Source organism: Sceloporus occidentalis, unplaced genomic scaffold (genome assembly GCF_023333645.1).
Source record: "Sceloporus occidentalis isolate IW3139 unplaced genomic scaffold, rSceOcc1.0.p SCAF_9, whole genome shotgun sequence".
Taxonomy (NCBI): Eukaryota; Metazoa; Chordata; class Lepidosauria; order Squamata; family Phrynosomatidae; genus Sceloporus; species Sceloporus occidentalis.
Genome location: NW_028316989.1, coordinates 25,320,242 through 25,334,578, shown reverse-complemented (window position 1 = coordinate 25,334,578; position 14,337 = coordinate 25,320,242). Strand labels below are relative to the sequence as shown.

Genomic DNA, 14,337 nt, shown 5'->3' with positions numbered 1-14,337 from the left:
CCTTCCCTGTGGCACAGCCTTCCCAATCAGGAGGGCATCAAGACAGCTGTGTGCGGAGCCACCCAGGCAGGACCTCGCCAATGCTCTTGTTCAATGAGAGCCATGCCCACATCCCCTCTGTGCCCCTGGTGAGCTGGGCTTATGGAGGGACTCAGCAGGGTCCTCAAGGGGCCCAGACGCTGGCCAGGCCTGCTCCTCCAGGTCAGCTTTGCCCTCCTCCAGCTCTGATGCTGGCCAAGCGACCCCCAGCATCCAAATGGCCTGGCTGCCAAGGAGGAGAGTGTTGTGCCACTCTCTTTGTGGCGGGGCTCCCTTGGCATGGCAGGGGGGGGGAGGAGAGGCTCTGCTAATGCTGCTAAGTGCCACCTGATGCCCAGAGAGAGAAAGAGAGAGAGAGGGAGGGAGGGAGGGAGGGAGAGACTCCTCTTGCTTCTGCTCTGGGGGGCTCTTCTCTGGCTTGGAGCAGGAGGGGGTTTCCCTATTGCCTGCTGTGGGGCTACAGTGGCAAGGAAGGGGGTGCTCGGGGGAGGGCTGTAAAGAGAGCCCCTTCTTGTGCAAAGTGAGGCAGGATGTATTCCAGCCACAGGCAAAGAGGGACCTTGTTATGGCTCAGGTTGTGAATATCTGGTCAGGCCCCACCTGGAATACTGTGTCCAGTTCTGGGCACCACAATTCAAAAAGGACATTGAGAAACTGGAGCGTGTCCAAAGGAGGGTGACTAAAATGGTGAAGGGTCTGGAAACCATGAAGCCCTATGAGGAACACCTTTGGGAGCTGGGGATGTTTAGCCTGGAGAAGGTTAAGGGGTGATATGATAGCCCTGGACCTTATCACGCATGGGGGGGGGGGGTTTGCAGCTCAGATCCGCAGTCACTCCTGTTGTAGCAATGCAAAGCGTGATGTTTTTTCACACCAGATCCAGAGTCACTCCTGTCTAGCAATGCGAATTCACGTTAAAACGTGATGTTTTACCACACCTGTTTGCCTTTCCATTGTCCTTCCAAATTGAGGGGGAAGCGAAGTCAGTTCTATTCCAAGCAAGTCACGTGATGTGGATTCAAGCAAAGAGGAGTGAGTGCACATTGTATTATGACACTGGAGGGTTCAACTATTCAAATCAGCACCCTTGGACATGCTCAGTGGGGCGCTGGACGCTGTCCTCCTTCCCTGCCCCCTCCTTAGCTGTCATCCTTCATCGGGGTGAAGAAGCAGTCAGGGAATGATGGGATAGCTCGCTGGGGGTTGCTGGGGCCATGACTGAGATGCAGGAGAAGACAGAGGATGATGGGATAGGTCGCTGGGGGTCCCTGGGGCCAGGATTGGGATGCACAAGGGCAGGGGATGATGGGATAGGTCGCTGGGGGTCCCTGGGGCCAGGATTGGGATGCAGGAGCAGTCAGGGGATGATGGGATAGCTCGCTGGGATTCCCTGGGGCCAGGATTGGGATGTAGGAGAAGGCAGAGGATGATGGGATAGGTCAGTGTGGATCCCTGCGGCCAGGATTGGGATGCAGGAGAAGGCAGGGGACGATGGGATAGGTCGCTGGGGGTTCCTGAGGCCAGGATTGGGATGCATGAGAAGGCAGGGGACGATGGGATAGGTCGCTGGGGGTCCCTGGGGCCAAGATCGGGATGCAGGAGAAGGCTGGGGACGATGGGATAGCTCGCTGGGGGTCCCTGGGGCCAGGATCCGGATGCAGGAGCAGTCAGGGGATGATGAGATTGGTGGTCTAGGAGAAGGCAGGGGATGATAGGATTGGTGGCAGGCTGAAGGAGAGGAGCAGATCAGGGTCTAGGAGAAGGCAGGGGATGATGCGTTTGGTGACAGGCTGAAGGAGGGGAGCAGATCAGGGTCTAGGAGGATGCAGGGGATGATGGGATCAGCTGGTTGGCAGAGAGGAGAAGATGGTATGAAGGAGGAGGAGGGGAATGACGGAGCAGGACGCAGGGGGCCAAGGGGGGTGACATCGGAGTGGTTTTCCACACCAGACCAATTCACAGTGCAATTGAAGTAGTCTGGAAGCGAATTCTGTGAAGTCACTTTTTTTCCGGTTTTACCAAAATGAGGGGTCACTTTGGAATCACCGCGGATGCACCTCGCAAGGAGCTCCCATAGAAAGGAATTGCGTCTGAGAACACATTCACGTTATGACGTGGATGCGCATCGTTGAAAGCGCAGTCACGTCAGAAATGACCTGCAAAAGCTCCAAAAATCTCTGTTTGATAAACCTCCCTGTTAAAATATTTGAAGAGATGTCATATTGAGGAAGGAATGAGCTTGTTTTCTGCTGCTCCAGAGAATAGGACACAATGGAGGAATGGAGGCAAAGTACAGGAAAAGAGATTCCAGCTCAACATTAGGAGGAACTTCCTGAGAGTAAGGGCTGTTCAACAGAGGAACACATTCCTTCCTCAGAGATTGCAGTGGAGTCTCCCTCCTTGGAGGTCTTTAAGCAGAGGCTGGATGGCCTTCTTTTGGGGATGCTTTGATTGAGAGTTCCTGCATGGCAGAATGGGGTTGGACTGGATGGCCCTTGCAGTCTCTTCCAGCTCTATAATTCTATGATTCTATGGACATGGAGACTCTCCCCTCAAATCCAGCCCCCGTCCTATGGATCAAGTCCAGCCTTCCTCCTCCTCTGTCACCACAATACACGTGCGCGCGCACACACACACACACATGGGGCACGAAGGGAAAGGTGCCATGCCACCTTTGGGCCCCAGAGGCTGTGGGGCCCATCTCCGAAAGGGCCACTGACATCGGGGGGGGGGGGCAAAGAAGACCTTCCCTGGTGCCATGGCAGACCGGGCTTCAACAAGCACCAAGAACCGAAAGGCTCCATCTGCTTGTGCCAATCCCCGGTAGGCTTCTTTCTTCCCTAGGAAAGGCCCCTGTGGCCCCATCCCAGTCGCCCCTCTTCTCCACGAAGCAGGATCAAGAAGCAGGAAAGGGGCATAGAAGCCAGATTAGACCCTCTCCCTCCTTCGACTGGCACCCAGTTCCAAACACTGGCAGGCGGCGGGCACAACGCATCCCTTGCGCTTCTCCATGGTCCTCAGTGTGGCTGCCCTCCTTTGGCCACGGAGAGTGCCCTTCTCAGCTGGCAGGCAGGCAGGCAGGCAGGCAGGCAGGGAGGGAGGGAGGGAGGGAGGGAGCTGCCTGGCTTTGGCCATTCCTCCTCCTTTGCGGCTCGGCCAGCGGGGAGGGAGTGCAAACCCTGTTCCTGGCAAATGCACCTCCGTCCCCCAGGAAGGGGCCGCTTCCACTTGGTTTGGAGGCCTCTCTGCGCTTCCATGCTCCGGTCCTTCTCTTTATTCCGGCGGTAGCTGCACCTCCGGCCTCTTCGGTCTCAAAACAGCCGACAAGGAGTTTCTGTAGCCTTCAAATGCCAGCGGGGGCTTCTGGGATAAAAGATGGGGGGGGGCACGGAGGGCAGCCGGGACTTCTTGCACCCCCCTCGCCTGCCTTATCCTGCCCCCGTGTGCTCCTGAGCATGCGCAGAGACCTCCCCTCCCCAGACAGCTTAAAGGGGGAGGTTCCACTGTGGGGTTAGCCATGACTGGCGGCGGGGGCGGCGGCGGGGGGGACCACAGGTGGGGGTCTGGAGTGGAAGGCATCCGTGGGGCACCCCAGTGCCAATGCCTGCGCTCTTCGGGTCAGCAAGCCCTTCGGACTCAGTCCGGGGACGGATCAGCCGAGAGAGAGGGCTGGGGAGGGGGCGACGATGGCCTCCAGAGGGCGGCACTAGAGGCGGACCACCATTCCCTCCGGAGGGGCTCCCAGCTGCCTCTGCCCAGAGCTGGAGGCACCCCACACGGTCTCTTCTGCCCCGAAGGACGGAGCAGCTCCGGAGCCAGGCCGAAGCGGGACTGCAGGCGCTTCTCTCTGGCGGGAGGAAGAGGCGGAGTCTCCCCTCTCTCCATCTCTCTTTGGCCTGTTACAGACTGCCAAAATAAAGCTGCTTGGGGTCTCTTTGGAGGTATGCTATTTAAATGATGCATGGGTCCTAAGAGTCTGGAGGTCGCGCCAAAGCCACACTCCATTCCTAAGCACTGGAGGGCAGCTTTGGTGCAGCTTCCGGATTCTTAGGATGCAGGCATCATTTAAACAGCACACCTCCAAAGAGACCTGAAGCAGCTTTATTTTGGCAGTCTGTAACAGGCCTTTGTCTCTCTTCCTCCGCTTCTTCCCTCAGTTCTCGTCTCTCCAGATTAAGGCGGGCGGAGGAGCGGAGTCGGAGCCAAAGGCGGGCCTGGGGTGCCCTCTGCCGGCCGCCTTGCCCCATGGCTGCCCCACGGACCCCAGGCCCCTCTCCTGCGTGGCTTTTTAAAGCGGGGCTTATCCTCTCGGGGCCTCCTCCGAGATGGACGAAGATGAGCCCCAGACCCCCCCCCCGTCCTCTTCTTCTGGGGCAGCCCCATTCGCCGGAGGGAGAAGTCGAAGCCCCGGGCTGAGCTCGGGACAGTTACTCCACCCCCGGAGAGGCTAAAAAGACATTTCTGCAACTTTCCAAAAACCTCTCGGCCCCCCCCATGTCCAAAGGGGGAGCTCTGGGAGGGGGAGGGCATGGCGAGTGTGCCCCGGGATGTGCCAGCCGCGTGCCCCCCTCCCGCGACCTCAAGGCAAGAGTGCCAGCCCAGCCCCACTCCCAGCCTCCGCTGCAGCCGGACTGGACCTCTGCCCAGCAGTTCAGGAGGAGGGGGCTATGGCCTGGAGATCACTCCACGGCGGGAGGGAGGGTGGGAGGGGGGCTAGGATGCCACAGTGGTCCTTGGGATGGTAAGGCAGAAGATGGGCTCTTCATGGGGGGGGGATCTCATCCTTCCTTGGGGGGGCACTTCCATGCAGAAACCAGCATCCCTTCCTCGTTGGCGTTAGCATTTGTGACCACATCTGCATAGCCTGCACTATTTTGGCGTACACATATTTTGTTATCTTTTATTAAAACAACAGTTGCAGAGAGGCCACAATCATAGAAAGGTCAGATGGCCTTTAAGTGACCTTCTGACCAGTCACACGGACCAAAAGACCCCTATGACTTTATGGCTGTGAGCATTGCTGCCTCCATGTGCCTTTGCTCCTGAGAGTCAATGGGGAGAGTTAAGCCCATCTTTCTCATACTGCCCCATTGTATTTTTCCACACCTGATTTCTATCCCAAACTTTGTCCTGATCTAATTGCTGCTTCGTTAAATCAGTGTCACTGCCATCAACCAAAAATATTCCTCATGTAACTCTGAAGTTAACACCATCAACCTTGCAGGAATCCCATTCTTTGAAAACCTGCCCAGCTGCCTAAAAACTTTATGAGAAGCCCGCCTTGGCACTAATCCCTTGGCTCTGTCCGAAATCAGGCAGAAATGCTGGCCACTTCCATAGTAACCCCTCAACAAGGCTGACACCCCCCTTGTTTCAGGCAAGGCTTTTGGGCCTCTGTCCCTGCCATCATCCCCTGGTTGGAGCTTTGCTTCTGGATTAGTAAGGTATTGCCTTCCCTCAACTGAGTAACTTTAACTCCCCTAGTTCTTGTGTGTGTGTGAATGGTGATTTCCCCCTTTGCTGTTAGTCAAAAAACTAAGTTCTACTTAATACTGTTTTCCCTATCAGTACCACAAATACCAACTTTGTTTGGTGAACACTTTTTATTAAAGCAGAGAAGCAAGTGACTGAGGCAGCTCGGGTGCAGCGCAGAGGCCAAAGGGTTGCGGTGTCCATCCTTGGCTTGTGTCCGAGGTTCAGCGCCTCTGGGGGAGGGGGCTCCAGCAGACCCCCTCCTGAAGGTCTGAAGAAGTCCTGCAGGGGAGGGGAGGGGGAGGTTAAGACCTCCTCCGCCAGGCATTGCCCGTCCCACTGCAGCCCCTTCCTCCCTCCTGCAATCTCCTGGGGACCAGGGACCTGCCTCTGCTGCTGGTGCAACTCATGAGATCATGCAGCCGACAAAGGTCCAGCCCAGCCTCTTCCCAAGGGTTGGGGTGGATGGGAAGGGTCTCTGCTTCCCCTCCCCCCCCCCAACTGGCATTCATGCAGCATCCCAAAAGCAGGCCTCCCCCCCGCTCCACCCCATTTTTATGTCCTCCCACTTTCCCTGGCTGGGAGAATCCAGAGCTCTCCCACTCCCAGGCCAGAAAATGGTGCCCAGAGGGGAAAAACAACAGCAGGGGGGCCTGGAAGGAGAAGAGAGGAGGGGCAAAGAGGTGGCGCCCAGGGTCTTCCCAAGGGCTCCTTCACACCCCTTCCTCCAGGCCTTCCCTACCAGGAGCTCAGGGTTCCTCTTCCTCTTCCGTTTGCCTAAAAAAAAGAGGGGAAAGAGACCAAGAGGCCCCCAGTGAGTCTGTGTCCCTCCCCCTAAATGGCCCTGGTGACCCCATCCCTCATCCCACTCCCACCCAGGAAGGGAAGGGAAGGGGCTTTCCTGGGGAACTGGCACCCACCGTTGCCTCCTCTTCCCTCCGCAGCGGAAACGTCGACCTGGAACCAAGGAGACAAAAGTCACAGTCAGGCCTCAGGCAAAGGGAGATGGGGATGGGCAAGGGGCACTGTTGGGGGGTTAAGAACAACAAAAAGGGCTTTTATGGATATGTCCGCAGCAAAAGGAAGAAGAAGGAAATGGTAGGGCCACTGCGTGGAGAAGATGGCAAAATGCTAACAGGGGACAGAGAAAAGGCAGAATTACTCAACACTTTCTTTGCCTCAGTCTTGTCAGAAAATTTCCTTTCTGCTCAACCTGAGGATAATGGAGCAGAGGACAGAATAGGGGAATTTCAGCACAAAATAAGTAAAGAGATAGTACAAGAATTCCTTGTTAATCTAAATGAATTTAAGTCGCCAGGACCAGGTGAACTACATCCAAGGGTAAAGAACTGGCAAATGTAATATCAGAGCCATTGGCAATAATCTTTGAAAACCTGGAGAACAGGAGAAGTCCCAGCAGACTGGAGGAGGGCAAACGTCCCCATCTTCAAAAAGGGGAAGAAAGAGGATCCAAACAATTATCAGCCAGTTAGTCTGACATCTATATCAGGAAAGATTCTAGAGCAGATCATTAAACAGAAAGTCTGTGAACATCTAGAAGGCAATGCCATAATCAAAAAAAGTCAACACGGGTTTCAGAGAAAGAAGTCATGCCAGACAAATCTGATCTCATTCTTTGATAAAATTAGCAGCTTGTTAGATGAAGGGAATGCTGTGGATATAATATATCTTGCTTTCAGTAAGGCCTTTGACAAAGTTCCCCATGACATTCTTGCAAACAAGCTTGTAAAATGTGGGCTAGACAAGGCAACTGTTACATGGATTTGTAATTGGTTGACCAGATGAACCCAGAGGGTGCTCAACAATGGCACCTTTTCATCCTGGAGAGAAGTGACCAGTGGGGTCCCACAGGGCTCTGTCCTGGGCCCAGTACTGTTCAACATCTTTATCAATGACTTGGAGGAAAAAATTGGGGGAATACTTATCAAATTTGCAGATGACACCAAATTAGGAGGAATAGCTAATACTCCAGACGACAGGATCAACATTCAAAATGACCTGAATAGACTAGAAAGCTGGGCCACAGCTAACGAAATGAACTTCAACAGGGAGAAATGTAAGGTACTGCACTTAGGGCGAAAAAATGAAATGCACCGATATAGGATGGGGGACACCCGGCTTAAGGAGACAACATGTGAAAGGGATCTAGGAGTCCAAGTAGACCACAAGTTGAACATGAGTCAACAGTGCGATGCGACAGCTAACAAGGCCAATGCGATTTTAGGCTGCATCAATAGAAGTATAGTGTCTAGATCAAGGGAAGTAATAGTGCCACTATATTCTGCTCTGGTCAGGCCCCACCAGGAATATTGTATCCAGTTCTGGGCGCCACAATTCAAAAAGGACATTGAGAAACTGGAGCGTGTCCAAAGGAGGGCGACTAAAATGGTGAAGGGTCTGGAAACCTTGCCCTATGAGGAACACCTTAGGGAGCTGGGGATGTTTAGCCTGGAGAAAAGAAGGTTAAGAGGTGATATGATAGCCCCATTTAAATATTTGAAGGGATGTCATATTGAGGAGGGAGCAAGCTTGTTTTCTGCTGCTCCAGAGACTAGGACCCTGAGCAATGGATGCAAGCTGCAGGAAAAGAGATTCCACCTCAACGTTAGGAGGAACTTCCTGACAGTAAGGGCTGTTCGACAGTGGAACACACTTCCTCGGAGTGTAGTGGAGTCTCCCTCCTTGGAGGTCTTCAAACGGAGGCTGGATGGCCATCTGTCGGGGATGCTTTGATTTGGATTTCCTGCGTGGCAGGGGGTTGGACTGGATGGCCCTTGTGGTCTCTAGTCCAACTCTATGATTCTATGATCCCTTCCTCCAAAGTCTCCATTGTCTTTGCCCTCCTAGTGGCACCCTTTCGCTCAGCCCCACAGCAGTCTTTGCACTGAAGGTGCTGCTACTGGTCAGCTGGAATTTTCCATAGAGATAAAAACCCAGCCAGGCTGGAGGGGGGGCACTGGGGGGAAAGTGGTTCATTCCCAAACAGGAGGGAGGAGGGCATGCCTGTACTGACACACACACACAACACACAAGGGGCCTGGGAGTGGACCTGGCTGAGCAGTTGGGGGTGGGGAGAGGGGATATGGAATAGGACACCCCCCACCCATTCTGGCTCTGCTTCTTTCTGCTTTCACCACCACCACCCCAGAAAACAGTTCTGGGGAAGGGGGCAGCCCAATTCCCGGAGGGAGGGTCTGCTTCGTTCTCAACAGCAACAGCAGCAGAAGAAGAGGGTGGTGGTGGGCGTTTCTGGAGGAGTTGCCTTTGGCCCAGTAAAGGTTCCAGTTCTGCTGCTGGAAATCTTCCACTGGGTCAGAGGAAGCCCTGGAATTTCCCCAAGACCAAAGAAAGCTAGAGAAGGAAATGCCCTGGGGCAGATGGTTGTGTGTTGTGTCTGTGTGGCTTTGCCCCAGGCGCCTGTTTGCCTCGCCTTCTGCCCCAGGAAGGACAGGGCACGGGAAGGGGAGGCTTTCTTTCTGTCGCTGATCCCCAACTCCCTTCATTCTCTCCCTCTCCTTCAGCGTCATCCTCCTGGCCCTGGTCCTGGCCACCGTTAGGGCTGTCGTCTTCCTCCTCCTTGTCCTGCTCCTGGGTCTGCATCCTGCCTTTCTCTCAAAATGGGCTCAGAGTGGCCCACAAGCAGATTAACCAGGAAAAAAGACATTTTAAAAAAAGCCTCTCCCGGCCCACTTTCACACACACACACACACACACACACACACGTGTCATTTGGCAGCTGAGGGACTCAGGGAGGCCATTCTAGCCAAGGTGGTCATCGGAGGAGAGCAGGGTCCCTTTCGGGGCAGAGAGTGTACTTTCCAGACAAGGTCCCATTGTGCAACCCAGGCCAGCCTCCAAAGTGGAATATTACGGAGAAGGGGCGGGGGACAGGGCTTGCCTGCCATTCTTAGCTCTCTTGTGTTCCCCACAGCTTCGCCCCCCCCCCGGAAATGAGTAAAGAGGGAGGAAATGCCCAGCTGTTCCACCAGGCAGCCGGTGATGGTCAGCAGTCGGTAATGGTCCACCAGGCCTCTGTCGAGGGCGAGGGGATCCTCCTTGCAGGACTCTGCTCCCCTCTTTGTCCCTCCCAGTAGCCTCCCTTGGACAACCTTAGCCCTCCCCCCCAAAAAACAACACCCCAAACACTTACTGAGGATGATGGCGAGTCCAATCACGAAGGAGACCACAGCGAAGATCAGGCCCCCTTGGCGGATGATCTCATAATCTCAAGGAAAAGAGAGGGACATTGGGGAAGGGGTATCAGGTCCAGCCTGTGCAGCCAAGGTGTGTGTGTGTGAGGGGGCTGGCCTGGGTGGCTTCTTCTGGAACTGGACACCCCGAATTCTGGGTCCATCCTAACCAGCCTCAACCCACACTTACTACAGCTGGGGAGGGGTCCAAGGGAGTTACCCCCAAGAGATGTTTTGGGCTGGAAAAAACAGCGACTGAGAAAAGACCGGAGGGGTGTCTCCTTCTGCAGGCCAAGACCTTTTGGTCACTGCAAAAGGAAATATCACAGTTCACCTTTGGAGAGAGTGGGAAAGGTCGGTCGGTCCATCTTTGACCCTCTCCCTCATTCAGATACGACCCCCATCCCAAAAAACTGGACTCTAGGGTCAGGAGAGAGAGAGATAAGGAAATCCTGTCCCACACTTCCTCCATCTGGGCCTGTTTTTTTTTTATTTTTATTTTAAGGTGATTTTTCCCCCTTGGACCCCCTTTTCTTAGACTTTTCCTAAGTCTCTGCCCAGACTTCCTGAACAATTATACGAAAGTTTTAAACACTACAAACAACATGAAGTACAAAGAAACATCTCCCTCTCAGCCTAATTCCTAGACAGAGCCATGTGAGTCTCTACCATCAGTACGCAGAGATCTTGCATACCTTTGAGGCTAACTAAAGAAAGAAGTTGGCAGCAGGAGCTTCCCGAGACTTCAATCGACTTCCTCAGATGGTTTTGGCCAGAGACTTCTGAGGAAGCAGACTTCAGCCTAGGAAAGAAAGCTCCTGCTGCCAATGACTTTATTTCACTCAGTCTCAAAGGAGATACAAGTGCTCTCTACAGACTGATTCCGAGTTACTCTTTTGCTATCACTCTTCCCCCTTCTCCTTCTCTTCCTTTCCTTCTCTCCTTCTCTCTCTCCTCACTCTCTTTCCTTCCTCCCTTCTACCTCTCTTTCCTCGCTTCTTTCCTCCCAATCTTTCTTCTCTCCTCCCTCTTTCCCCTTTCTTCCCCTTTTCTTTCCTCTCTTCTCCTTCCTCTTTCCTCTTTTCTTTCCTCTCTCCTTCCTCTTTCCCCCTTCTCTTTCCTCTTCTCCTTCCTCTTTCCTCCCTCTTTCCCCTTTCTTCCTCTTCTCTTTCCTCTCTTCTTTCCTCCCAATCTTTCCTCTCAACTCCCTCTTTCCTCCGTCTCTTTCCTCTCTTCTCTTTCCTCTCTCTTCCCTCTTTCCCCCTTTTCCCCCTTCTTTTTCCTCTCTTCTTTCCTCCCAATCTTTCCTCTCAACTCCCTCTTTCCCCCCGTCTCTTTCCTCTTTCCTCTCTCTTCCCTCTTTCCCCTTTCTTCCCCTTCTCTTTCCTCTCTTCTTTCCGCCCAATCTTTCCTCTCTCCTCCCTCTTTGCCCTTTCTTCCCCTTCTCTTTCTTCTCTTTTCCTCCCTCTCTTTCCCCCCATCAGTCCGGCCAGAGCAATGCCCAGCAATGCCCAGAGCAATGGGGCGACCATGGAGCTCCGACCGGGCCCCACTCAGCGCCGCCAAGTTCCCGGGAGGGAGCCCCCTTCTTGGCCTCCTCCCTCCCGCCCCCGAAGAAGCGCCTGCGGCGGGATGGATGAGGGCGAGCGAGAGCCCTTCCTTACCGTAAGAGAACCGGTCCATCTCCGCCTCAGGAAAGCGCTCTGCAGAGAGAAGAAGCGGTGGTCAGCCCCCCACAGTCTCTCCGGGGGGGGGGCAGCTGCCTGGGGAGGGGTGCGGGAGGGAGAGTGCTCCCGGGCCACGAGACCCCGGGGCAAGGCGGGGATGCGGACAGGGGACAGGAGACCCCCGACGCCGGGCGCGCAGCTCTTCTGCTCCTGCCCCCTGGCTCCCCCTGGCTTCTCTGGGGCGCTTGCAACACCCAAAGTGCCAGCAAAGGAAGGCAAGAAGGCAGCTGAACGCGGCCGAGGAGGAGGACCCTTCTGGCTCGAAGGCCAGGCTCCGGGCGGAGGGCGGTGGTCTTACCGTCGGCCATCGTCTGCCTGGCTGTCTGCCCGGGGTCTCTGTGCCTCAGTCTGCGATGGAGCCGGAGAGCGGCGAGTGTGAGCGGAGGGCAAGAGGAGCGCTCCTGAGGGACACCGAGGGAGGGAGGGAGGGAGGGGGCACCGACCCCCCCGCCCCATTAAACATTAACAGCCTCAGTGTAATATTTATCCCAGTCACAAGGCGAAGCGGCCAGCCACGGCCCTGGAAAACCTCCATCTCCTTGAAGAGTTGCGAAGGGCGGGCCAGGGCCCGGAGCCAAGGGACCACAGGGAGGGCCCTTGCCCAGCCCCCGTCAGCTTTTCCCCGGATGAAGGGGGCCCCTCCTCGGGAAAGTGTGTCTATGCCCACATAGAGACCTCCCGCTACCCCGGGTGAAAGGGTGGGTGGCATGGGCACATGCCCAGCGGAGCCCAAAGCTCAGGAGGTATCCCAGGAGCCCCATCGCCCCCCAAAGGGAAGCCAGGCCTCTGGGCACCGACCGCTGGCGCCCCCAGGAGCAGCTGGGTTTCTCCTTCCGAGTCTCTCTCAGGGCCAGTGGCTCCTCGAGAGAAGCAGCCCCATCGGGCATCAGGCATCGCCCCCTCTCCTCCACCTAGTGGGCGCTCTATGGGGCACTGAAGAGCAGCCCCTAGGCCTCCCATGAGCCGCCGGTGGTCTCGCAGGGAGGGTGGAAAAATCCTCCCGGGGGTCAGACACGGTGGCTTTCCACGAAGGGGGCAGGGAGGGCTTGGCAGAGGGAGAGGCCAAGCAAAAGTACTCCTGGGGCCTCTCGCCCCCTGGCAAAGGCCTCTTTGGCACAAGAGCCTCCCCTCCCTCTCTTCCTTCTCACAGGGCCCCGATTTCCTCCCTGGGGGGGCACTTAAGCCCTTTTGGCTTTGTAGCCCTGGCCCCCAGAATAGAACCATAGAACCTTAGAGTGGGAAGAGGCCCCCCAAGGCCATCTTGTCCCACCCCCTTCTTCTGTCCTGAAGGAAGACCCCGACCAAGCCCTCCTCCCTGGGACCGATGGCCTTCCAGCCTCCCTTAAAAACAGCCTCCAGGGAAGGAGACTCCTCCACACTCCACGGTCAGCAGCATCTTCACAGAAGGATCATAGGAGGCGAAAGTTAGATCCCAAAGGGCCATCGAGTCCAGCCCCTCCTTATGTCATGCAGGAAGACCCCCTTCAAATCCCTCCCTGGGACCGATGGCCCTCCAGCCTCCCCTTAAAAACAGTCTCCAAAGAAGGACACCCTCCACCCGCCATTGAGGCAGAAGCGTCTTCTACTGTCAAACAGCTCTTATTGTAAGGATGTTCCTCCTAATGGTTCCCCTTGGACCCTGGCTCCTGGCCCCTGGACTCCTAGGCCCTAGAAGTGTGTTCCCTTGCCCTCCATGGTCTTGACCTCTTGGGCCCTCTGGGAGGCCCTTACCCCAACTGGGTCCTGGCCCCTTTGCCCATTGCCCCCTGGGCCTCTAGATTTATGGTCACTTGGCATCCCAGGGGGTCCAAGAAGGAAGGGGGCGCCTCATCTTCTCTGGCTACCAAAGCAAAGAAGAGGCCCGGTGGGCACAGGGGATGTCCAGGGCTCCTGGAATGGGCGGGGTGGGGGGGTCTCTCTAAGGCCACAGAGCCAGTCCCTCAAACACAGAGAGGCAGAAAAACTGGCAGCTGGAAGCAAACTCTTGAGTCCTGTCAATCATTGACAGTAGACGGCAGGAGGGGGACGGTCAGGATTGGCGAAATCAGCCCCTGGGGAGGGGGAGGTCCCAGGGGAGGGAGGGCACACCCGCTCCCCCTTTTCCGGGGAGATCATGGGGTCCTTTCCTGGGAGAGGCAGCAGCCTCAGGGGCCAGTGACTGCGCACCAATTTCCGGGGGAAGGACCCCCTTCAACCCATCCTGCTCCGGAGTACCCCCCCCGACGGCTCAAGGGCCAGCCCAGCACTCCTCCAGCCAACTGGTCCTCCCCGGACAAGGCATCCAAGTCCCCTCGCCCGGGCAGCCACCCAAAAGCACCGCCTGGCAGACGGCGAGGGGAGGGGTTGGGCCGGGCTGGTCTGGGGGGGGGACGACGACGACGCCACCACTCCCTCGCTTCTCCCTCTTGGAACTGATACCGAAACCCTGGAGGAGCAGATTCCCCGGGGACCCCCGTCCTTCCCCACCGGCAACGATCCCCAAGCAGCTCGCCCCTCCCGCCTTTAGCCCCCTCTCCACCGTCTACTGACTGGATGCTCTGGGGAGGGGGGGGTCTTAGCCCTGGCACGAGTGGTCCCAGTGCGCCCCCCCATATGGCCAGGACAGGGATCCCATCGGCTGCCCCCCCCCGCCCCCAGTGCTCTGGTCAGGAAGCATCCCCTCACCCGGGGAGGGGGGCACCACCGACTGGACAACCATTTTGCCAGCTGCCCAGCAAGAGGTAGACCAAGGGAGCCCAAAGGCACAGAGAGAGGGGCATTGTGTGGGCACCGCAGCAGAGCCATGGGTCAGGGACCCCCTCCCCTGACCATGCATGGCCGCTTTGCCCCCACACCCAAAGGCCTACGCATGGGAGCAGCCACAGAAGAGAGGTGCCAGCTCCCCTGCC

General features: G+C 56.3%; 1 protein-coding gene across 1 annotated transcript; it reads right to left on the bottom strand.

Moving 5' to 3' along the window:
* Window positions 1–5,637: 5,637 nt before the first annotated feature.
* LOC149307071 (sodium/potassium-transporting ATPase subunit gamma-like) lies at window positions 5,638–13,859 on the bottom strand. Its single transcript, XM_089537934.1, has 6 exons — window positions 11,748–13,859; window positions 11,387–11,425; window positions 9,683–9,757; window positions 6,432–6,468; window positions 6,254–6,288; window positions 5,638–5,793 (listed from the first exon to the last, which is right to left on the bottom strand). The coding sequence occupies exons 1-5, from the start codon at window positions 11,755–11,757 to the stop codon at window positions 6,261–6,263; spliced, it is 189 nt and encodes a 62-aa protein (XP_089394060.1). The 5' UTR covers window positions 11,758–13,859; the 3' UTR covers window positions 5,638–5,793; window positions 6,254–6,260.
* Window positions 13,860–14,337: the final 478 nt, after the last annotated feature.